This window comes from Nanorana parkeri, unplaced genomic scaffold (assembly GCF_000935625.1).
Source record: "Nanorana parkeri isolate BGI_ZX_2015 unplaced genomic scaffold, ASM93562v1 scaffold1432, whole genome shotgun sequence".
NCBI lineage: Eukaryota > Metazoa > Chordata > Amphibia > Anura > Dicroglossidae > Nanorana > Nanorana parkeri.
The window spans coordinates 245,053-271,339 of NW_017307700.1; the positions used below are offsets into that span (position 1 = coordinate 245,053).

The window sequence follows — 26,287 nt, forward strand, 5'->3', positions numbered from 1 at the left end:
CTTTTAAGCACTTTTTTTATTTATTTTAAATATTACTTCTTATATTTTACTTTTTTCTAATTTGTATTTATTTTATTATTTTGTTACCAACCCAGAAAACCTCGCTCCTGCCTCAAAACATGCAGCCAGGTGAGGTGGGGGCAGACCAGGGAGGGACGGACCTGCAGGCTGCATATAAGTGATCTTGGCGACATCGCCGAGATCACTTGTAAAAAACGAGCAGCTCTACAGTACATTTAGCTTGCCCGGAGCAGGGCTAAATGTAGAAAAAAAAACTACCCTCCTGGTGGCTGTGCCGCCCCTCTACTCCCTGTCGCCCCGAGGCCAGGCCTCGGTGGCCTTGTGGGAAATGTGGCCCTGGCAGGCCCTTAGCCTTAGGTGCTACATAGTAATTGTACATTTAGATTGCAATGTGTATGGCCAGCATAAGGGTTTATATGGACTTTCAATTACTGCATTTGACATGCATTTGGAACATGCGTCAAACATAAGCCAGCAATTGTCAATTGCCATGTGGATGACCAATAGGAGGCTGCATGTGATCTGCTATGCATTTTTTGTGGTTGCTGCCTATCTTATGGCATTCAGGAAGGGGCGCTATCGCCTCCTGGACCGTGGCAAGCAGCTTCTGTGCCGCCCTTTGAAAAACAATTCACCATGGATCGCTTTTCAGAGAGTGGGTAGAGCAAGGCTGGGCAAACTCCGTCCTTCCAGCTGTTTTGGTACTATAAATCCCATGAGGCATTGCAAGATTCTCACACTCACAGGTATGACTCCCAAAGACAGATGCATCATGGGATTTGTAGTTTCACCAAAGCAGGAGGGCTAGAGTTTGCCCACTCTTGGGGTAAAGTCTGCTGTGCGTCTTAATGAAGCCACTATTTGATTAAAAGCGACATGAACAAACAAGCTTCCGAGCAAAGGAAACATGTTTTAAATGCATATGCTGCATTTGAAAGAAGAAAAAGACAGTGACCTATGAAAACACGTTACAAGAGGACCAAAGAAACACTGCAATTCCCCTGGGCGTGAACCCTCTCAGCATGTACAACCACACCCACCTCAGGGACTGGTTATCCTTTATCACATGGTACATATGCAATGCATCCTGGGATATTTAGTTTAACATTGCCACTAAGCTTGATTATGAGGTAGTGACAGAACTAAATTTCCCAGAATTCCCTTGCAACCACCATTCATTTACCTCACACTCTTCAAAGATCCCTGAGCCTGCCAGTTGATGATCTCCTCATAACAAAACTGAACTGATTCAGGTAGCATGACATCCTCCTACAGTGACAAAATAGACAGTAGTCAGTGACCTCCTGAATGATCAGTGCTGACTGCCCTGACTCAGAACTTGTGAGCTATAAACAGTACATGGAATTATTCACATTTCATTTAAGAATTTTTATATCAAATACAGAAAATTCCAACGTTGTAAATGATCTGTTCATAGAGTGAACCTTCTATGGGAATGAGTGTCAAAATTTGTTTTTTTTAAAAAAAAATTATTCTAGTAATGGCACCTGTTGGCGTCTACACAGATGTCAATGTTCTAAGGCAGAGGTGGGCAACTCTGGCCCTGTAGTTGTTGTGAAACTACAAGTCCCATGAGGCATTGCAAGACTGACAGTCTAAGGCAGGGCTTCTGAGGCAGGGGCAACTCTGGCCCTTTAGCTGATGTGGAACTACAAGTTCCATGAGGCATTGCAAGATTGACAGTTACAAGCATGACTCCCCAAAGCATGATGGTATTTGCAGTTAAAGCATACCGGGAGGGCCGGAATTTCCCACCCCTGTTCTAAGGCCTTGTTAAGGCCCCATTCACATGTAGCGACATACCTTTGCAGCGGCCGGGATAGCGCGACTTTCGGGGCGACGATCCAGCGACGGTAGCGCGACCTTCTCCGTCGGGCTCCATAGAAAAAAAGCAAAATCCGCCGAAAAAAGGGTCCGGTAGAAGCGACCGCGACGAGCGACATGGAGCTAAGCCAGCTCCATTGACTATCATTAGCCGGCGACTTCTCGCGATATCGCGCGACAAAAAGGCGCGATATCGCGGCGGAAATCGCGCGATAAGTCGCTACATGTGAACGGGGCCTAAAGGAGAACTATGAGATGAGTGATTTCCACTCACCTCATAGTTCTAGCCGACCTGTGACAATGAGACTGTCACAGGTCGGCTCAGTAGATCGGGAGGTGAGCGAACACATACCGGGTTCGCTCACCTCTCGATCCTGTCACGGCTCTCTGCCGTGACAGGGGGAGGGGCTGGATTCCCCTCTCCCCACTCCCATCCGCCAGCGCTGACTGGCAGAACGGACGGGGGAGGGGGCGGGTACAGCTGGCTCTGCCTCTAGATAGGCAGAGCCAGCTGTGACTCACGCAGCTGGGCGGATCCCGACGTCCAGGTCGGGATCCGCTGCGGCGTCTCAGTATACCGCGAGCTGTAGCTCGCGGTATACTGAGCTTAGGGTAACGGTAGGACGCTAGTTTGTGTCCTCCCGTTACCCTAAGGAGAACTATGGGGAAAAACACTGACCGCATAGTTCTCCTTTAATATAAGCGGTTCATTTATAACTTCTAAGTGAACCCTTAAGGCCTCATTCACATGGGCAGTCGTCTCCATCCACGGTGGATCACTTTTTCTTGGGTGGTGGAGCAGCGGTTGCCCGCCGTTCAGGAGGTGATACTGCCACCTCATGAATGCATTTTTTCCACTCACAATGGGATTTTCTATCAAAATACTGCACCGCAACCGTGTAGCCACACGCTTGCAGTGAGGTCCCATTCATTCCAATTGTCACATTTGATAAGCGCCTGTCAAATGCAACATGCTGTATATTTTTTGCCAAGATGCAAAGCTTTACAGCTGCCCGAATGTATGCAGCACTGTGCAGTCGCACTGCTACCATTTTTACTCCCCCCATTTCCGCCTGAGTGAACGAGGCCTAAGAGTTGCTAGCATATGGGTGTGAATCTGTTGCTGTTCTCACACTGATGCTTCTTACTGGTCTTGTTTATTCAGACCTTGATTGAAACTGAGGGAAAGGTATTATTGTTAATCTTATTTTACGACCAATTTTACAATATCATTTTAAGATTAACAATACACATAAAAAACTGTTGTTGTAGAAAGAGACTCTGTTTAGCTAATACATCTCTTGGTTACTTCTAGGCAACTTTATCTTGAAAAAATGAGCAAAGCAATGTTCCCAGCGTTTAAGTTTCTTTCTCTGGACTATGCTTTTGAGGTAAGGAATGGTCTCTTTGCTGGTTCTTACATTAGAGGTATGTTTGGAATTGTACAGGAATGAGACTGAGTTCAGTAACAAGACTTCCATAATCCTCTTGTTTGAAAGAGGCATTTCTTCTGCCAATCCATTGCAACATCTCGTGTAACAGTTTAGCACCTGCTGGGTCAGTTCCAGGATATAATTAGCTTTTAATATTACTAGGGATGAGCAAATGTCCTGGGCATAGGCATGCGTTGCATACACAGACCTGAGGCATCCCCATCTCTTCTTACCCCTTCCAGCAGTGGGTGCAGTAATGAAGCAGGGAGCCTAGCAGGTGGTCATGTGGCCACCCACCTGGCTTTCTGATTGGATGTGAAGCTGCAGCCACGCTCCCTCACCGCTTCCCTGGCACCGAGGACTGCGTCTGTTATGTGAGTAATGTAAGTGACAAGTGCTGCTGCGCTCTGTATCGCTGAGCACGTCACAGAGAGATCTTTGTGTGACTAAAAACACAGTGCCCACTGTTGCGGTTTTGGTGTTGCGCTCGCTTAGGGTTGCCAACTTTTCTTTATGTGAAGCCTGAACACTCTTTTTTTTTGGGGGGGGGGGAATATGAAGGAAGACAAGAGAGAGGAGAGACAGCCAGGGGAGAGAGCGAGGAGAGACAGCCAGGGAAAAGAGCGAGGAGAGACAGCCAGGAGAGAGACCAAGAAGAGACAGCCAGGGGAGAGGGTGAGGAAAGACAGCCGGGGAAAGAGCGAAGAGAGACAACCAGGGAAGAGGGCGAGGAGAGACAGCCAGGGGAGAGAAAGAGGAGAGACAGTCAGGGGAGTGTGCCCTTCAACACTGCGCCCTGTGTTTCAGAAACCTCCTTGCTCCCCAATTTCCAGCATCCCTCCATGTCCCGTGCCTCCTCCATGCATTCAAGTTGGAACACCAGGATCCTGTGGTTGCCCCTGTCCGCTTGACATCATGACATCTTGTGTCCGAGTTTCAGCTGGAATGAAACCCGGACACAGCACATACAGGACTCAAAACCTGTACTGTCCGGGTGAATCCCGGACAGGCGGCAACCCTAAGCTCGGGGTGATTAGGGACAACATTGTACTGCTCCCTAATATCACAAGTAGCTTTAAGGCATCCCCCAAGCATATTATTTGAATGTTTTGTATATTTTTAACATTGTCTTTTAAGCCTCATTAAAAGACCCTTTCCCCGCTTAATGTTTTTTTTTTTCTAAAAATGTTTTTGCATTGGCACTTGTCCCCCATGGCAGGGCCTAGTTACCCATGTACTTTTTTAACAATAGCTTACAAATTAGTCTACAGAAAAATAACAAGATTTGGATGACGTAGACCTAAATATAGTTTGGCAAAATGTTTGGGGTTCTTGGAATTCCTGCTGGGTTCACACCTAACTTTGCATGGTTCTCTCACGTTCCCCATGCTAACACAATCAAGCTTTATGCAACTATCCCTTTTACCCCTGGGTATTTTTTAAATAATTTAGAGCAGTGGTTCTCAACCTGTGTAACCTCAGGACCCAAATTCGTCCTTGGTCATTTAAGTCGCACCGCACTGGAACACATGACATTGTGATACCACATGATCCGTTGCAGGCGATCGAACTGTGGGTGGGAGGTAAGTTTGGGGTACCATTCAAATAAATGGCAATGCAATGCATCTCCCCCCACCAGAACGTGCAGTAGGCGTGATTTACATGGTACAGTGCAGTAATGGCACGGGGCTACGTGATTATCACGCTGTACTACTGTGAATGGGCCCTTAAAAACACTGACAGACACACACACACAACCACAGACACAATTTCTCACACTCAGACATTCTCACATACGCACTCAAAAAAAAATAAATGTTTTTTTCCTTTTTTTATATGGACCCAGTCTCCTTACCCTAGGAGAACTGGAGTGGATCCTCACCCTGGGGTTCACTGGGGGCTGCTGTGCTGTGACGGAGCTTCATCCATATTTGCATTGCTTGTACAGCTGCCTTGCGTGCCCTGCAGAGGTGCCGAGAGCCAGAATGTGATGCCACTCCAGTCCAGTCACCTCTACAGGGCACGCAAAGGATCTATAAGCAACGCACATATGGATGGAGCTCCCTCATGGCCATACCCCGGCCCACCCCACCTCAAGCTGACACTCAGTGCTTGGCAGCAAATTTTTAATGGATGCTCAGCATGAGAACCGACAGTGCTGTGCTAGGAGGAGGCTGAGCAGCCTCTCACCTAGCACAGCGTAAGGCACGCAGCGACCCACTGAATACGTGGTTGCGACCCACTTTTGAGTCACGACCCGCCACTTAAAAACCATGGATTTAGAGTATGTTGTTACATTACATTCTACAGCACTGTGAGCCTTCCATATCAGTCCATGGCCACAAATTAGCTTACTGTCTAACATCCTTACCACAGTTATAGACACAAGTATATGCAAAGGCCAATTTAAGAGGAAGCTAACAAACTTCTTTTTCTATAATCATAAGTTTTCTTTTTACAAATGCACACAATCACAGGGAGAATATACAATATAAATATAATCTTCTTTATTTTTTTTGTCATTTAGAATGTCATGAAACAAAAACTTGCCATCTCTTGGATGCATATTCCATTTCCCAATGAGATTCTACAGGAAGAAGATTATTTCCATACCAAAGTTTTTGTAAATGACACATACAGAAGACCGTGGAAGAGATGTATGTTTTCTTTGTTTTTTGTTTGTTTTGTATTTGCCTACTGTTCCAATATGTTTTAGACTTCTTCCAGTCTGCAGTAGAAGGGGAAAACATATCATGAACAACGTATTCTTATAATTGTGTGTCACACATTACGAATCGCTGCAATGAATTTCCTGTACATCACTTTCCTCAGGTTTTATTTACAGCAAAAATACTTTTTTTAAACTTACTCTGGTCAAAAAAATGTAATGCATGTTTTAATTTTTTTATGTCTTTACTTCTATTGATGACATGGAAAAAAAATGCAAAAGAATGCAATGCCAAAAGAAAACCTAGTTTGTTCTCGAAACACGTTTTCTTATCTTATGTAATGACAAAGTTGTTACCGAATAAGCAGGTGTGCAGTGGAAATGTAACAATTGCTCTAGTTCATAAGAGATATACAGATATTAGGGCAGGTTCACATCATTTTCCTGACCAGATGTGGTCCGAAAAATGGTGTGAACCTGCCCGCAGTTTCAGTGCATTCCAGACCAGACAAAAGGAGACAAGCAGTATTATTCTGGTCTGGTCTGGTCTGGTCTGGAATGGACTGCGCCAGTGTAAACAGAGGCCAGAAGTAGTGTAGGGATACATTAGAATGCATTTTGGGTCTGGAAACAATCTGGTCTGGTCTGGAGATGATCCAGACATGGTGTGAATGCGTCCTGAGTGATGAACTGGTTAAGATTGGGGACACATGCATTATATCAGAAGCAAACAGGGAAATGTTGCTCATATGAACTCAACTGATAAGCCATCCCCCTTCCTGAACAATCAGGAAAATGCTCAGGTAGAGGGTAGGCCTTAGCATTTTGGTATTCTTTATTGCCACTTTAAAATCAACAGCATAGAATGGACAGGACTATGTAGGTTTACTGCAGGGATGTCCAGCCCTCCAGCTGTGGTGAAACCTACAAATCCCATGAAGCATCTCTCTCCGGGAGTCATGTCTGTGGCTGTGAGAATCTTGCAAAGCCTCATGGGATTCGTAGTTCCACCACAGCTGGAGGGCCGCAGTTTGGACATCCCTGGTTTACTGTTAGGATGTGGCTGTAATTTTTAATGTATGGTCCTCATTAAAAAACACTGACTATATTTCTGTCTGCTATTTTAATGTTACCTTTCTAGCTATTCCAACCTGCCAGATACAAGAAGAGGACTTATTGATAGATATGTGGAAAACATACACTTCCTACACATATACTTCCTTTGATGACTTTCTGGAAAGGTATGTACAGAAATACTCTGTGTAGTTATTATTTTAGATTTATTATCATGCTGTTAGCATAGTCATAAATAGCCCTCTAATCTATTTCATGTATATACAGGGAACATTTTGTAGGCCAATATGTATGTAACGAAAGTAGTTTCATCACTATATTTTTTATTTTATCTTAGGAACATGTTCGAAACATGTGTGGCATGTTCGTAAGATAAATGCCGCACGGGCCGGTGTGCGCACATGTGTGGCATGTTCGTAAGATAAGTGCCGCACGGGCCGGTGTGCGCAAGCGCACACTGCCCGTTTAGCATTGCGGTCATCGGAAGCCCGCCCCTCAGTGGGGCGGGCTTGTGATCATCGCAAGTACGATATGCCTGTCCGAGATAGGCATATCGTACGTTTTTTTAATTACCTCACAACCATCGCAAGACAAAAGTCTTGCAATGGTTGTAAGGTCTGTGGCCAGCATTACTTACCTGATTTTGGCTTCCACCAGCTACCTAATTACTGCAAGAGCAGTCCCCACAGCCTCTTCTCCCTTGGGCTCCGGCAGTCTAAAACCCTTAACATAATAACATTTAATGCAAGGTCCATAGACATATATTGCTTCAGTTAGAAGTAGATGGCCTCTTTCATGTCTGTTTTAAACCTGTTGTCCTCTCTGTCAAAAAAACATTCTCTCTTCTGCTTAAAGTAAGTGTAAACCCTAACTGCAAAACCACTGTTTATAATAAACAGTTTAAATAAAATACTGTTTTTATCTTTGTTGTGTATCTCCTGCACATATATGTGTAATCAGTTGGACCCAGTACTGTAGCAGGGTTCCAAAAGATCTGAAAATCTCATGATTTCTTTATTATTTTTTTTTCATACAGTAAGCAAGGTAGCATGATATAAATTGGCAATTAAATTCTGAGTAGTTCATGCCTTGTAACGGGTCATACAATATATTTTTACCATTTTATTAACACTGATTAAAAACTAGGTAGAGGTTTTTGAGTGGTAGCAAACGTTTGGAATTTTTCTACAGCCTTTTTAGAAAAAACAACTGTTCGTGCCTTTCTCTATTTCTGTTTTGGACACTCCTGAAGTGACTATTAATAAATAGCTTGTAAATAAGTTTCCACTTTTACAGAAAAGAAGAGGCTTTGGCTATAGTTCCCAGTTCAAATCCTTGTTCTCAGATAGACCAAGAGGACGTGTGCTCTGTCAGTGAGAGTGGTGCAGGTGAAGCTTCACATACTGATGAATGCTGGAAAACTCTCCCATCCAGTGACACAGAAGGTAAATTTGCATGACTTTATTGTCCGATGCACCTCAGCCAGTTGATTTATACTTTCTCCGTAAATCAACCAATAATGTCACAAAACATTATGGGTTGATTTACTAAAGCCAAATTGACTGCTCACTTTGCAAGGGAAATTTCCATTAGCTTAGTAAAGGTGTTTCAAATTCACTTTGCAATTCACGTGCAAGGACAATAAAAAAAGTATTGGATGATGGGAGTCAGTAGAGCTTCACCTCATTCACTAAGCTAAGGGAACATTCCCTTGCAAACTGAAAATTCCCTTGAAAAGTGAACAGTCTCCGACGAGAGGACACCGGAGCCGTAGCTTAACAGAGAGAGACGCCAGATTGTTTGTATTAGCAGCAGCTGTCACTGCTGTTGACGGTCCTGAGATCCGCTGTGCCCGATGCGGCCAGGATCGGCACGGCTCCTCTGTGACAGGAGATCAAAGGGAGATCGGTACACGAACTCCCTCTTACCTCCTCTCCAGTCCCCAAATGCAGGAAGTGATGTATATTACATCACGTCCGCATTTCGCTGTTACTCTCCAGCTTCAGAAGCTGGGGAAATGCTGACGAAGCAGATTTATGCTTCATCAGCTTCTCTTCCTCCATAAAGAGGACCTGTCATGTAAATTGGGTATTACATAGGGGGCTTCTTAGCCCCCCATGTTATAGCAATAAAGTTAAGTGTAAACAAAGTAATAAAAAAATTTAAGAAACACAATTTTTCTTTAAGTCCCCCGCCTCTCACATACACATGCAAACATGCTTTGGGAGCGCCTAAGTGCGAAAACGATTCACATGTTACATATCACCGCGAACGTCGCAGTGTGAGCAATCATTTTAGGGCCAACAATCACTGATAACACTAAGGCCCCGTTCGCATTGAGCGATTTATCGCGTGGTAATTCCCGCGATATCGCGGCTATTTACCGCGCGATATCGCTCTTCAATGCTTTGCAATGGGGCAAAGGGTCCTGCTGTCGCGGGTCGTGTGTCGCTACAGCAGGACCCTTTTTGGAGCGGATTTTGCCGCGATTCTCGCTTGCTCAATGCAAGCATTTGCGCAATATCACGCAACAAATCGCGCGATATCGTGCAAAATGCAAATCGCGCGACAAACGCACGATTTGTGAATCGCGCAGTGTGAATGGGCCCTTAACTGATGAGCAGCAAAAGCGTTTAAAGCGTCGCCTAAGGCCAATTTTCCTTGTGGTAGTTTTTTGCGATTTTGCGTGCGCGTGCAATTTTACCCATCACACTCAGAGCCGCTGCTCCAATATAAACGGTGGGTGCAGCAGATGTCAGCGGGTGGCTTCTGACAAAATATCAGTGAAGGATGAACACCGACACTCAAAAGCAAGTTCAGTACGTGTTTATTAACGTACTAGTTGCACATAGAACACTCTAAACAACGTTTCGGGGTCTCACAGGATCCCCTTCAACAGTCAAACAAGTGAGTTTTCAGTTTTCACGTGAGACGTGACCCCGTCTTTTATATTTTACCCAAAATATGGGTAAGAATCAGTGGAAAGAATAAATGACTTTTAACATAATGTAGGGAAACAGGTTTTTTTTTTCGAATTTTTCGGTACTTTTTTCATTATATAGTAAAAAATAAACCCCCCAGCAACACTCTAAAATTTTTCAAGCCCTACTCATCTGCCACCACAGCAGAGGGACTCATGGGGCTCAATGGCATCACCGTACTTGTAGTCCCTTGATTACTTCCTCCAATCCCATAACCGAAGGTCCGTACTGTGCACCCACGATCCACTGATTGCAGTTGCAATGCTTTACAGGTTCAAATGTAAAAAAAATAATAATTGTGCATTTTTTATAATACCATGTGCGCAATTGTTAATTTTTTTAAAGCCAGACTATGCCTTTAAGGCTAGCTTCAGATCTGTGTGTTAAGGTAAATTCTATATTTTACCACAACTCACGGTAACATGCGTTCATTGGTGCACCATTTTTAATGGCATCTAAAGCACATTGTAAATGCAACTCAAGACATTTGTGCATAAAAAAAGCACCGTACATGACCAGAGAAGAGAAGGGAGGATGTGCGCTCATGTGACCACCAAATAAAGAATAAAATAAAGTTGAATAGTTATTTTTTACAGTTGTAAATGCAATTTTAGTTCAAAACAATGATATGCATTGTTGGTAGTGTGTTCACAAATACTTTGACCAGGAAACAGCAAAGTGATCTTCTTGCCTATAAAGTGTGGCACAGGTTAGTGAATCACAAGATTGCACAGATTTAGAAATCCTTTGGCAGCTAAAACATTTAGAATTTGGTAAATATACTAGATACAAATATTTAAAGTGATATTTTTTTAAGCTATTTCAAATGCTGCTTAAATCACATACAAAGGATACTGCTCCTTCATATTAAAAAGTGTTAGTTTTCTGCAGAATCAGCTGGTTGTCGGAGCACAGACCCTTAAATCCTGTTGTAGGGTGGCTTCTTTCTTTGCAGGGTCCTATGGAGCCACCCATGTGTGTGCTAGTAAGCTGTGTGTGTCTCCACAAACACACAGGAACAGCAAGGCAAGTGACTCTCCTGCTCCCTGTTCCTCCCTCCTCATGCAAATAGCTGCTGGAGACTGCTCTGTCCCTTGTGATCTTATACTGGACTGCGGGAAGCTGAGCTAAGAGAGTTAGAGCTGTTTGGAAATATGATGACTGTAAGTGCTTGGGCAAAAATATAAAGAAATAGTTTGCTGAGCACTTTATATGTATTAGATCTGGATTCTTTATTGAAAACAAGTTTAATACTGCTTTAAGCTGAGAGTTGTTTTTTTAAAATGTACATGCTATTTCACTGACTTTTCTTTTTAGATAATTTGTTACCAGAAGAAGCTGTATTTGTAGATTGTCTCTTGCAATTTAGACAACATCTGCCTAGCCTGTCCACTTTGCTAAAAAGGCTGAAAACAATTCCTGTGCAGGATCCTCTCCTAGAATGGAAAGAGACCCTTCCTACTAAGGAATTACTTTTCAGGTAGGTATGCCATTGCCCAAAATGTTTCTGAAAGTATCTTCTAAGACGTATTTCTCTTTTACATGCAAGTATTGAGACAGTTAAGGGTTAATTAATTCAGAATGGCAGAATATAGTATTGGGCAGCAAATTAAGAATTAATTATATCTGGAATTGCCCCCTTTGCCCTGTTGCATAGCTAATTCACAGCAAAGTAGCTCCAATTTAACTTCCTCTATCTGGTCAGGCAAAGAATTTGAAGAACATTGCCAACACCGTGATTGGTGCAGCGCTGTCACAAGGGAGTGGGGGAGAGAGTGCGACTGTAAGTTCTGTGTGAGTTCAGACTAGAATGTCGGGAGCCTACACAGCATTTCCTTTCCTTGCTCCCAGGGGCTGAACAGAGCAGCAGTGGAGCAATTAACTTCTTCCCCTTCTCCCCTTAGTGATTAATTTGCTACTGATATTTTTTTACTATGAATATTATTTTTTTAATCGTTTTAATTAATTTAGTTTGTTACATTTTTCAATGTCACAAGAAAATGTGAAAAACGTTTTTTCATTTGCAGATAACTTTTCCATTGCTTTGGACCAGAATCATTTCAGTGTAGTTTTAAGCTGAAACAAATAATAGAATAAAATGTACACACAAGGCTCACAGTGGAAATGCAAAAATTGTTCTGGTCCATAAAGGGTACATAGGTAGTACAAGAGCTGAAGTGGTTAAAGTGAACATGTTGCTTTCCTCTGCAAGAGCTCAGGTTTTCTTTAACCACTTAAAGGCCATAGTGTTTCACCCCCTTCCTGGCCAGGCCATTTTTCAGTAAGAATTATGGGGAGAGTGGAATGCACTAATCCCCATAGTTAGAGCTGACATGTGACACTGCAGCTGTCATACACTTGATTGAGAAATGAGTGATCACATACCGCTGAGCTCACGGCTTCTCCCTGTAGAGAGAAATGACTGTCAGTCACCGCTCCCTGCAGGGATTCACTTCTCCCCTCTCTATTCCTCCAGTGTTCTTTGGAGGGACAGACAGGGGAGGGGGCGGGCACAACTGGTTCTGCCTCTAGAGAGGAAGAGCCAGCAGTCAGTTAAGGTAGCAGGGTGGATCCTGACAATATTGACAGGATCCTTCCCAGCTGCAATGCAGCTCTGCAGGCCATAGCCCCCTCTATGCTGAGTTTTGGGTCACAGGAGGACATTAGTACATTTATTCCTGTGACCCAAAAAAGAGCTAACACCAAAAAAGGTGTTATGACAGGTGCAAAAGTCTTTAGCTTTTTACCAAAATACGTCAGAGACAACAAAAGCAACGGGCATTTGGTGTCATGCACCCCGCCTCCAGGTTGTGTGTTTTGTTTTTTTTTCCTTTTTTCTATTTATTTTGATAACTATTACTTGTTTTATTATTTATTTTATTTTTATTTTTTTTACTGTCGGAGGCTTAGGGGAAATATCAGGGATCTAAACAGACCCTTGATATTTCCCTTTTGAAAGCCCCAGCACTCAATGAATGGGAAGCACTGAGTACAGAGGCTTCCCATTCATTCAGAAACTGATGATAGTAAAATATTTACCATCATCCAGTTATGAATAGATAGAAGCCTGTATAGTGAGTGCTACTACCCATTCAGAAATTCGTTAATGAATAGGAAGTGATGTTAATATGTGTCCTCAGTTGTTTACATACACTGGAGTGATCACTTTATCACTCCAGTGTTTACTCCGCACACAGAGGTTCGGTAAATATCACACATATTTACCGAACATCCCGCTCTCCATCCTGAGCCGCTCGCACACGCACAGAGGGGAGGCACAGCCTGCAACTATTTTTTGAATCCCTGCTGCTCTGCCCCGCCTGTATGGGCAGAGGGGATCTGAGGAGAAACGCAGCGCTGAAGCCAGCCCAGGGATCTGATGGGGGGGGGTGTGTGTGTTAGGGAGCGCTGTCACTTCAGGATGGCCGGTCGGTAAAGGGAGTGTGAGAGTCGCCCGCTGTCAGATCCTGGTGGCTCTCTCTCTCCTCACCGATCAGCCATCCTCCTGAATTGACAGCTCCCTCCTCTGCCCCCCCCGCCGGCTTCAGCGTTCCATTTCTCCTCTGATGCCCGCTACCTCTGCCCATACAGGCAGAGGGAGAGCAGCGGGGATCTAAGGAGAAGCTGCAGGCTGTGCCACTCCTCTACTCCCTGCCGCCCTGTGTTGGCCGCCTGGCACCCCTGTTGCCATGGCATCCTGGGCTCGCCATGGCAACAGGAGTGAAGGGGGTGCAGCCAGGCTGGCTGTGCCCCCTCACAGCTGTGCCCAAGGCGAGTGCCTCAATCGCCTCGCCCTTCCTATGGCCCCGGCATATCTCATAAAGTAATTCTTTATATAAGCTGCTCACTCTGATGTTATCCTAAACACAGTCAATCCTTTTTAGTTTACAAGTTTTAAGGTTTTAGCATTTTAGTGCACATTTAACACTGGCTTCCTTAAGAATTACACAATAGAGCCACTGTATATGCACTGTGTGTTCTAAATAGAGTTTACATCGTAAACAATTTACAGCTTGTGTGTATATATTTACACAGTTGACAGAAATTGTTTAGCATTTCCCTTCAGTTATATTTAACCACTTGCAGAGCGTGCTCAGGGATGCTTTATCTATATTAATTAGTATGTTGGTGTTAGCGGTTTACTTAGCAGACAAAATGATTTCTGTTTTTTTAGAGTTGTGAATAGAACAGTTGCCTTGTTTAGATGGACAGATGAGGGGCAGTAACATCAGGAGGTGGATCTTGGGCTTCACTGCTCCCTGCCTTCTGCAATGTTAGCATTGTGGTCAGACAGTGCTATATACATTGCTGCAGGCATGACAAAAATGATACAGCATGTCGTGTTTGGCAGGCGCCACAACTGTGTGCCACACACTTGGCACGCAGTTGCGGCATGGTAGTTCAATAAAAAATTCCCTCTGGAATGCAAAGGAAAAAATGGCATTCAGAAGGGGGCAGGATCACCTCCTGAATGCTGGGCAGCTGCTGCTCTACCACCCTGTGAAAAGCAACTGCATCACTTTTGAGAGGGAAGGGGAACCTGCCACCAATCTAAACAAGGCCTAAGTATGCCAAAGAAAGTGTAAATCATGTTATAGTTCACTAGTCAGGACAGAGTCAATTGGGTTTGGTCTGTGTTAGTGAGCTTGCTTTGGACATCAGTTTGAGACGCTTCTGAGATCATTAAGAAATCATGATACATTTAAACTGCAGTTAAGCTGCTTCTGAGCTGCATTTGACCTTCTTCAAGCTGCTTTTGTATTCCTATAGTCTTGTGGGGATAAAAGCTGTTCTGATGTGGATAAAAGCAGGCTCCTATGCAAAACATTTTAAAGAGGAACTCCAGGAATGTAAAAAAGTTAACCCTTGCAGCGGGGCTAACTCCTTGTTTGTCTCTAGGGGCTCCAAAAAAAAAAATACTCACCTGATTCTTGATCCTGCTGGGTTGCTGGACTGGTCCCTGCAGCCTATTTTCCCCTGGGCTCATGCGGTCTAAGTCCTGCTGACATCATCAGGTCTAATGCAGTCCATTCACCTGTCACAGCCGAAGGGGAGGGGGGAGATAGGCACTCACCAAGGCAGGACCAGGGATCAGGTGAGTGTATCTTCCTTTTTCCATCCACTAGAGAAAAATGAGCAGTTAACCCTTGCAATGCAAAAGTAGCCCCGCTGCAAAGGTTAGCTTTTACTTACCTGATGTTCTTTTTTTTTTAAAAGAGTTCTGCACAGAATGTTGTGGTACATACAGAAGAAAGAGACCCTAGGATACATGAAGATTTTTTTCTACTACTTAATTCTTAAAACTACTAACTGAACAAAGAAACAAAAAGCTTACTGTGGTATAAATGCAGTAAGTAGATATTAATTCTGCAAGAGTGTGCAGTGAATCACTACTACATGCTACTTGTGTAGCTTACACCACAAGGGTTTGCTCTACCTGTCTAGAACAGATCACTGCTCTTAGCCATTAATCGCTATAGATTAGAGTTGCAGAAACGAATCATGTCTTATGTAACTAGCAAAAACAGTGGCCATTCCATATTACCCTACTACTTAATGTCAATTTGTAGAATGGACACAGTCTTAGAGAAAGACTTGGAGGCAGATTTCTTGTTGGAAGAATTCCATCGTTTGCTTCAGAATAAAGAAGAGGTATGCTGCAGTGAAATATTTGCAAGTAAACATTACTGGAACTATGTTTAGCATGTACAATGTTTAATATGACAGGCCATTAGACAAACTGCTCCAGCTTGGGTAAACATCTGTACAGTTTCTTGCTTGTAAATCTTTACTGCCTCTGGTCTGTTGGCTGTTCTTTATGTCTGGTTATCACAAAATCTCTTCTGCTCTTTTGTATACAGTTGTATGTTTTTCTACCGATATACCATCCAACTCTTCCCTGAAATGCCATGTTATGTATATGTGCTGTATAATATATGGAGACAGAGGAGGCCCAATGATTATGGAACACACAAAACTGCATGCCCTGATCTTTATACATGCTGTGGCACTCTGAGGCTCTGTTATACTTTCTGTTTTACAGGACAGATAATTTTTCTTTGCAAGAAACAAATGTTAAAGTGGACCTTTGCCCATATGTTCAAAATAACAACAAACACACCTTTAGAAATGTTTAGTAATGACAATCTACAAACACATACTTCTAGATAATTGCCAGCTTTGTATTCTTTGCATACCTTATTTATCTTTTCTTCCCCCGTGTCCTCTGACAGTGGCCATGTTTACTAAGGGCAGGTTACTGGATCTCATTTTACTTCCTGGAACTCTCCTGGAATTCTGGCACATGTGACTAGGACATGTGACCATGCACATCATCTCAGGGGAGGAAAGTGCCTTTCCCTGAAATCTTGTGAGATTACAGATGAGATTTCCCAGCAATGCTCTGCTGATGACAAGACAATCCCAGTGTGCATTACTTTGGCAAACTGAAGTCATTTTGCCCTTTTAAAGCAGGAAGTAAATGCTCTGCAAGTGTAAGTATTTCAAAATCACAGCATTTTACACCTGACATGTTAATGTTATTATTAATCATCATACATAGAGGGATGCATTGGTGGAATCTGATTTCTGAGTGTGAAGGTCCGTTTAACTGTGTATTTTAACTGAAAAGTTTCTTCCAAACTCAGTAATAGAATAAATGCAGCATCTCTGTTTTTTTTCAGCGCAGTGCACATCACACCCGTTTTGTGGTTTTAACAGGGCACATGTTTTCTTTGTTCCTTATTGCTGATCTACTGGTCACCGCAATAAGTGTAAACGGGCCCTTAGGGTTTCCAAAAAATATTATATGCTGTATTTGTGTTTAACAAATAATTATTTAATACAATGTGCATCAATGGCACAGGAATGATACATAAAGAATTCTAGGTTTTTCTAAAGTGACAGCACAGTACCAATTGTTTCCGTCAAACACAGGGAATTGATTTACTAAAGTAAAGCATGTTTTGTTGCAAAGGAATACTTAACTTAGCTTAGCTTAGCTTTAGGGAAAATTATGTTTGTAAAGAATACCTGATCATGTGCAGGAGAAATAAAGAAAACAAAACTGGATTTTTGCTTGCTGGATAATTAAAGTCAGCACATCCTCACCTCATTCACTATGCCTAGTGAAAATTCACTTTGCAAAGTGAAAATTCAAAAGTGAACATGTGCTACTTCTTTAGTAAACCAATCCTTTTTTCTCTAAATAAAACCACAGAGAAAGGGGAAGAGAGGAGATTAATTTTTGATGGCAGTCCCAGCCCTGTACAATGGTAAGCTGTTTCTGGAATTTTTTGTTCAAAGTGGCTTTTTATAAGTTATTTGTGACAATACTATCACCTTATTTTCTAGCATAACGTCTGTTGACGCTTGTTCTGTCCCCACTATACATTGCAGTGTGGCCTGGGTATAGCTTGACATTTAGCTAAATCCTCCTATTCTGCAATAAGCCAGACTGAGTGAAATCTTGATACTTTGTTAACATTATAGGATGGGCTGAAACTGGTGGGAAAAAACATGGAAACAATCATTATATGAAACACGTAAATACAGTGACAGCTCAGAAATTGTATGTATATGTATATATATATATATTGGATACCCTCGCTGGGGTCGTTCAACATAACATTCTTGCGAGGCTTCAAAACAACACAATAGCAGCCTCCTGGCTTCTACTTTAAACAGTAGCACTTCTGACCCACTGGTCCTCTTTGAAGTGCTGACCCACGCTGATACTGGTGGCACCTCAGGCTCACGGCTCTTCTAGCCTCACCAGTTCTCTCCCAGCCTCCCTGGCTGTCCTAGTGTGCCTCCAGCACACTCACTACCTGACTCCTCTCTGACTTCTGGGGGTGTTCTCCTGACACCTGAACACGGTCTGTTCCTCTTTCCCAGCAGGAGCCAATTCCCCTGGCCAGCATCCTTTTCTTAATGGCTGTGCACACCTGTGCAATCATCGAGTGCTGGCCATTGCTAAAGCCTGGACCCAGGACTGGGGATCTCATCTTCCCTCCTGAATCACCTTGAAACCTCCCAGTTCCAGGATCCCAAGCATAGTCCTCACAAACCCTTGCTTCCTGACACGTCTCAGGTGATCATAACACCGAATTCTACAGGGGGATTGCCACACAATACCACAATACATACAGTATATAGAGGAAAACAAGAAATATATAGAGGAAAACAAGTCCATCTATACCAGCGATGCTGCCTAAGAGGGAAATGGGATCTTTCCTCCAGACACATGCTGTGGATGGCAGTAGATTCTCTTCTCCTCAGTCCTAACATGGAGGCTGAACTGTTAAAATGCCCTTGTTTCATTTTCTTTGAGTAGAAGGATGCTGGGAGTTTTACCAAAGAAAATACAGTCTAGGTTGCTGTAAATAGAGAGGTTTTCTCTTCAGCTCCATCTTGAGGCTGATTTTGATATGGCAGGTAGGTAAACCTATTCAAATCTTACACTGGAGGCAGAACAGTGCTGCTAAAGGAGTATAGCATTTCCATCAGTGCTGTTCTGCTAATGTAGTTTTTGTTGAATCCCAGTACATGTGTTGCTCTATCAGTTAAATATTCATACTTTATAAGAACTATAGTGGAGGTGTTGCCCATTGCAACACATCATTTTCTCAGTAAGATTATAAGAAACAGTGAGATGTCTCCAGCCTTTGTACAAGAGGCCCAATGCATCTGTCACACATTATTTGCTGAAAATCAAGGATGCTTTAACTGAGGAGGATGTTTATGAACTCCCTGGATTCCAAAGCAGTTCAAAGAGAATTGATATACATCGTGGAGTAACTCATAGAGCTACCAAGCCAGTAAGACAGATTTCACTTTTTATTAGCTCAGTTTACAGCAGTTAGAACAATGAATATGGTTTAAGTGGCTTCCATACATATTGAACATTATTCATTGGCCTTTGTTTTATCAAATAACATAATGTTGTTATTGTCTGCAGCATTTAATCCTGCCTTCTACAATGGAGATGAATGAGCATGCTACAAAATGGAGATCTTCTGTGTTGAGTCTTCTTACAATTCTGCAGCTTGCCCCTGAAAAAATGTTAGATGCATCCTCTGAAGGTAATACATGTATATATCTATAGCGAAAGAGAGGGCCCATGTTGTAACTTTTAAAGAATCAACTGATGTCACTCCTCCACCTATTGGCTGTGGAAATGTGCACACACAGTACATGATATGGGCTAAGGCTTGGGCAGTAAATCACCATACACTGCTCTTATGTGCCATAGTAGTACACACCACAACATGGTACACCATACCAAACACACACACCATTCAGGCTAGGTTCACACATGTGCGGGAGCACACAGCGGTTGCCGCAAGGCCCCATTGGTTTCAACGGGGTGACATTCCCTGCGGCTATTGTTAAAGAAAAGGTACACAAAAGATCGTGTTCAATTCCAAGGGCGGTATTGCAGTGGGAAACCGCACAATCTGCCCGGCACGACTGTGGTGCCATTAGAAAATAATGGCACCGCTGGTGTGATTGGCGTTGGTAGGCGATTCTATGACCCCACTATTTTGTGCACGATTGACGCGTGGTCACGGATCGCCACAGTGTGAACATAGCCTAAGCAGAACGCACTGTAAACTGAGCTCCATGCCTTACATTTGCCTATTCCACCTACCACTACTGACAATTGACCCATTACTGTGCACTTTCATTTTACTGCACCACAATAAGATTACTCAACACTTTCCAGCAACTGTGCATTAACCCTTTACTGTTTTCCCAATTCATTGTTCGTTAACCCTTTACTTTATATCCTTCAGTTACTGTACTTTGACTGTGACACATTTCACTTTCAATGTACCTTTATACTGTGAAACTCCCATTCCATGTACTGTACATTAACTCTTTAATGTCCTTTTGACATTTATTGTTCATTAAACCTTTTCCAACCACTTACCATAAACTGTATATTTAATCTTTACTGTGTAATTTATATTCTGCTTACACAAATTAATACATTGTACATTAAATACACCCTAGTGGTCTGCTATATACACATGTTGTATATAATATACTCATTGCTGATCAGCTGTATATACTGTGCTTTATCAAACTTAACTTTATACAGTGTGCTGTAGATGATGATATATTGCACAGTGATAAATGGTATTATTTATTCCACAATGCTGTACTGTGTTTTACGTTTTATATTTCCGCAGGGCTTAATTGTACTTACTTTGCTGAACGTTGTCCTATCCTATACTACACTTATTGTAAAAGAAACCTACAGGAAGTAAAACGGATTTTTGTGACCCCCTCAGTTTCAGCTTGATGTAGGGACTGCATATTCAAATAATAATATAAAAGGTTTAATAGTTTAGGAAGTAAGATTGATAATTAGTGGTGTTGTATTTCAATAAAACTGTTACCTTGAAAGTAAAAGAAATGAATAATAAATTTGGATGTTGGACTTCTAGAAAATGGCTGCCACATTTAAAGGGTTCTGTAGTAATGGCTGGCCTTCATAGGCTGCACTGGGAAGGAGGAAGTAGACAGAGAGCCTAGAGAACTCCAGGCTCAGCCTCTCCTTCTCTCTGCATTTCCCTGCAAAGCTGAGTAGGGCTAGCAGTGGTGGCATATGCAGTGGAAGAGTTGCTAGCTTTATGAAAAATGCAGTGTCTGGAGTGCAGTTTCGAAGATGGTGGGGTGCAGGTTGGTTTAAAGTTTGGGATGCAGTAGTAGGGTGCAGAGTACCAGGTGTTTTGTGTTCTTTATGGGCTAGAAGTAGGAGCATCCCTATAATGAGGCAGCCTGGGGCTGATGCCTCAGGTAACATCTCATTGGGTCACATGTGGAGGTGGCAGACCCTGTCCGACCAGGGTGCCCCAGGTTGATAAGAGCTGTTAGCTCTTGACTGGATTGATGTGAGTATAAAGAGCCTCTCATCTTGCAAAAAAGCTCATTATGAGTGAAATGCGAGGTAGGAGGTCAGGTAGTCTGCTGTACATCGGATACATCATTAAACAAAGTTTGAGGATGTATACTCTGGAGTGCAACTACTTTCTTCTTTGACTTTGATTAATTGTGGAGTGGAGGATAAAACAACATGGGAGTCAGCACCCGGGGGAAGGTCTGTGTGCGGACGCTTGTATCTACAGCAGAGCATTGGAATTCTTGGTGCGCCGAAAAATACCCCTGATATTTCCCATTTGAATTAGAAAAATAGATTGAGGACACGGGGTCCTCAATCTCTTTTTCTGCAACCCCTGCTATGAATGAACATGACGCCTCTATACTCCTGTCCATTCATAAATTGAGGCTGTAGTTACTGTATCCACACTCATGAATGAACAGAAAGTGATGTATAGCACTTCCTATTCATTCATTCATTCATTCATAACTGGGGACACAGTAAACATACAGTACTATGTCCTCAAATATTTACAAACTCTCAGCGATCAATTGATCTTTGAGTGCTTGTACTCCGCTCTCAAACCTGACTTGCTGTCACAGGCTGAGCGGGCGGTACGGGGAGGAGAGCTCAGCTGCCTGTGACATGGCCGCACAGCTGGCTCAGCCTCCTGTGACAGCCTCATAGCTGTCTCCTTCCCCACACCGCTCTCCATCCTGATCTGTCACAGAAGGTGGGAGGAGAGTTTGGCCTCCTGTGACACACTCACAGTGTTCTCTTCCCCGCCCCTCTCATCCTGAACGTTTCTCTCCTTCTCGCTGGACACTGCTCTGTGTCAGAGGGCACACAGAGCAGCATCCAGCGGGGAGGAGAGAAACCATGGATGCACTGTGATTTCGGCTGCAAAATGGTACTTTCAGCATTTTGCACAAAGTTCAATTTTCGGCCGATATGTTTCGACAGCCGAAATTTTCGGTGCATCCCTACATAAAAGTATAGTTTCCTTTAGGCCTCCTTTGGACCTGTGTTTCAGTAATGTGTGTTCTACCACAACGGTAACGCAAGGCACGCTCGTCACTAAAAGTATGCTACTGCATACTTACAACACTGCTCCAGTGTAGGTCATTCAGTCAGCCTCTGAGGGTGCTGTGCACATTTTGTGTGTTCCAGGGGGGAGGAGAAGGGGCACAGCTATTTTCTAGAAGTCCAGCATCCACATTTATTATTTATTTATTTTACCTTTTAAGGCAAGCATTTTATTTGATATACAGCAGCACTATTTATCACTCCTCCTGCTCAACTATTAAACCTTCTATATTATTATTTTGTAATCGCTTTATCGGGCTGAAAATTGAACTCCATTTTTCTTCCTGTATTCTTCTTTTACAGTAAGTAAAAGGAAAGAATTTTTTTACTTAAAAAAGTTTACTTTTTATAAAGTATAAATCTAATGCATCATTATGCCACTAAATACCCTAGGCAGCTTTTCGTGTTTGTTCTTCTTACACAGAACTGCAATTACATCAAAACTGTTATGCTTGACAGTGTGCTTTCTGTCTGTTTCATTGTCTTCACTGTCATTGTTTATCATGTCTCATAAATTTCTTGCCTAAACAGTGTCCATATGCATTTGTCAATGTGCATTACAATGCACCTGCTTAACTGAGACCTTCACATCTGTTATCTCACTTGTACAGAAGGAATTTGTTCCCATTCATGATGTCCGTGAAGCTTGATTTTGATGGAGAGAGATATCCGTGTCAAAATGTCCTTTCAAACCAATGTGAATTTGAAAGGAAAATAACAAAATGGATTTTATGGGTACATTTACCTTGACAATAGCCGGTCTATTACAATGTATTCTCTTTCCTAATTCAGCCTTTGTTTTTATGTTGCTTGCATTTAATCACCGGAATATATTAATTATTTGCAGGTTTGCTAACACAGATGTCAGCAAAACAGGAAATTATTGAGCAAAGTTCAATGGACAGAAACGTTGATCTAACTAAATGTGAAGATATTGTCGAGAAAGGTAAAGTTTATTATTTACAAATATTTGTAAATAATCCATATTTAATATGGCATTAAGATAAGAAACAAAGACATCTTTTTGCACAAAAGCATGAAGGGAAAGGATGTACCCCTGTCATGCCCTAGATACATGGGTCTTGAACAAGTCATACACAAAAATAATTGTTTTAAAGTACAAGTGCCTTTTTCAACACTACTTTTCCTTTATACTGCCTTTGCAAGATAGCAAATGCAATCAAACTTCTGTTTTAAGTATAGTGCAGACACGCAGGCCCTTAGTGATTAAAGTGTCAAGTAAGGTGCAGTGAGCTTACTGTATGTTCTCTTTAGCTCAGGGTCGGACAAATTAATATGGAATTCATAAGCCAGTCTACCCAATGCAGGAGCCAACAGTATCTTTTTTAGGAGCCAGCTCCATTGACAACAACTAGAAAAAACCTCAAAAGTTAGCATTGGCTACCTGGCTTCTTGGATTTTCCAGCCCTGGTTTAGCTGTTGAATAATATACAGGAAAGTTTGAAAATATGTTTTTTTTTTTTTTTTTTTTATATACAACTAGATGTTTGAAGTGAACACAGATACACTTCACCTTACTTTACAGTTTACTACATAGACTTTGGTAAGTAAGGTCCAGGTTTACCTCATGTCAGTAAATTAGGCCCCCATCAATGTACAAGGGAGTCTTAGATGCATATGAGCTTTAATAGGGGCAGGTATGGGTTTTTGCATTAAGCTAGGGTTGCCACCTTTTCTTCAAGCGAAACCCGAACACTCAGGCGACGCTCAGACATTTGTTTGGGAGAATAAGTCGTAGCTTATTCATATGTAAATTGCGCCGTCCATTCATATGTAAATATCACAGTTGAGACTGTTTTCAGTTTTTCAGTGGGGGCCAGTCTTAATTTTGGTTGTCCCTGTCTGCTTGACATCTTGTATCCGGGTTTCTGATGCCATGAAACCCGAACACAGCATTCAAAACCTGGACTGTCCGGGTGAATCCTGGACAGGTGGCAACCCTACATTAAGCTGCAGGGTTTTAGCTTTTGGGTTAACCTAGTTGGCAGCTGCTAACATACAGAGGAGACCAAAGCAAGTCAGTGAGTAGTGAATAGGTAGTCCACAAAACTAGTAGTGTTTAGTGGCTGAGGTTAGGTCTGTTGTACACAATCGGGTATTAGCAGTGGATATTCAGGGCAGACAGTAGATAACAATATGGAATCCAGAAAACGGGTTCAGTATCTGCAACAGAATGCCATAAAGAACCAGTTTTTCCCAGTGTAGTGGGAAAGGGCTAGATCATCTTTTAGATTTTATTAGTCTCTGTATCCCCATTTGAGAGTGATAGGGGCACAGAAAGTCAGAAAGTGAAGGAAAATCTTTCTGCTCAGGAGTCTCAACTACCCTCCTGCTCTTCTGCACCTGGTTTACGCCCCCTCCTCCCAATTGCCTTTTTTTAACCTATATAACCATAATTGATATCTGTCTGACTAAAAGCACTTAGTCTTGTGATAAGAGATGAGTTGCAACTGTAATGATTCCCTGAGTTCTGGAAATAAGGATTTTTCAGTCTAATTAAATCTGAAAAGGAGTCTAGAGCGCCCCCTGTTGGGCCAAAAGAAAAACATAAAGATGCAATATTTTAAAATTAGCTCACTGGATCAAAAAAAAAAAAACACTTTTTTAAAATGCTATTTTTTAACCCTATGCATAATAAATAGAAAAGAAAATAAGAAACTAATATACATTCCCTCAATTAACAAGTAAGCAATGGCAAATGCAATAATCTCTCAGGTTCCCTTTAGTATATTACAGTGTTTAAGGCTCAGTATAATGGCATGCTTGACCCAAAATATAATCATCTACCTGCTAAGCCTAGTGGAGGAAGGCCTACCTTAGCATCTCCATTGACATAACATATTTTCTTTGTATTAAATCCAAATGTAAAATGCTTCTAAAGTATCTCTAGGCAAAACCTTTGTATCCAGTTTTAGATAGATTGTGGAAGTGTTAGACCCTCTGTCATTTTTTTTAATTGCTGTCTGTGTCCCCAGTTATAGAGATTTGCCATCTATTTGTACTGGTGACCATTGTTACTGAGAAAGCAAATAAGGTGAAATTCAAAATTTTAGAGCTACCAAAATATGTGGGGAAATCTTGTAATGGGGACATCTGTTCTGGGGATAACTTTCTAGAGTGGAATTTTCCTCACTTTGGGAGATTTCCTTTAACTTTCTGTTGCATCTCTGGAAAATTAAGGGAAATTTACCAAACTTTACAAAGTCAGCAAAAATAACCTAACAGTGTTTTAACTCTTCCCTACTCTATCTAAAACCAACATTTCTCAAAGATAACCTTTTTATATTTTGTCTGTCTGACCATTACAACAGAAATAATTATCTTTGTGTCCTTTGTTAATGCCTGCTTGTTTTATGAAGTCTGTTTCAGTTCATACCATGAGGAAGAGTTAGAGGTTCCCTTCTCTCCACCAAATAAGGCACCAAACATTGCAGGAAAAGAACAATGCATTAATCTTGCTGAAGAAGTCTTATCGCCTATTTGTTCTACGTATGTAGCAAATAATGCTGTATGTCATAGTTTAGTTTTAGTTATCATCACCGCTATTGTGATTTCTTCTTGGTCAACAGATTGCATAACTGCAGATTAACTGAGAATTCTTGTAAATAAATTGCTAAAGAATTGCATACCACCAGCCAAAGGGCCTGCTTTACTTACAGTACATTGGACCTGTGTCTTTATTCAACCTCAAATACTATGTAACTATGTATGGAACCAAAACTTTTTTTTTAAGTTTTAAAGAAAGAAATGAGGGGTTAGAATTCCTTTCAGAGTTTTACTGTTGTCTGTGTCCCCACTGGGGAGATTCTCTCTTTCTGATTGTCCGGGTGACTATTGTCACTGGGACTGAATGCAATAGTATTAGAGGTGCACTGAAATTAAAATTTAAAAACCGAAAACAAAACCGAAAAAAAAAATGTCAGGCCAAAACCGAAAATGTTTTTTATTTTAACTTTTTCAAATTGTTTAAATATTTTATTTTTATTTGATTCATTTTTTTAATAAATATTTTTATTTTTTACTTTACTTTTACGGGGCTTTGGGGGAAATATCAGGGGTCTAAACAGACCCCTGATATTTCCCTTTTAAAATAGAAAAAGAGATTGAGAACACAGAGTCCTCAATCTCTTTTTCTGCAGCCCCTGTTATAAATGAACAGGAATTCTCCATGAGTGTTCCTGTTCATTCATAACATGAGAACATAGTGTATTTACTATAACCACAATTATGAATGAACAGGAGGGGATGTAGCTCACTTCCCATTAATTCA

General features: G+C 42.0%; 1 protein-coding gene across 1 annotated transcript in view; it reads left to right on the forward strand.

Moving 5' to 3' along the window:
- Positions 1–3,212: 3,212 nt before the first annotated feature.
- CUNH9orf84 (chromosome unknown C9orf84 homolog) overlaps positions 3,213–26,287 on the forward strand; it is a 100,760-nt gene continuing 77,685 nt past the window's right edge. Inside the window, exons 1-5 of the mRNA XM_018569949.1 lie at positions 3,213–3,257; positions 5,827–5,956; positions 7,109–7,208; positions 8,338–8,486; positions 11,340–11,502. Coding sequence (XP_018425451.1) covers positions 3,213–3,257; positions 5,827–5,956; positions 7,109–7,208; positions 8,338–8,486; positions 11,340–11,502 — 587 coding nt within the window. The remainder of the gene's footprint in view (positions 3,258–5,826; positions 5,957–7,108; positions 7,209–8,337; positions 8,487–11,339; positions 11,503–26,287) is intronic.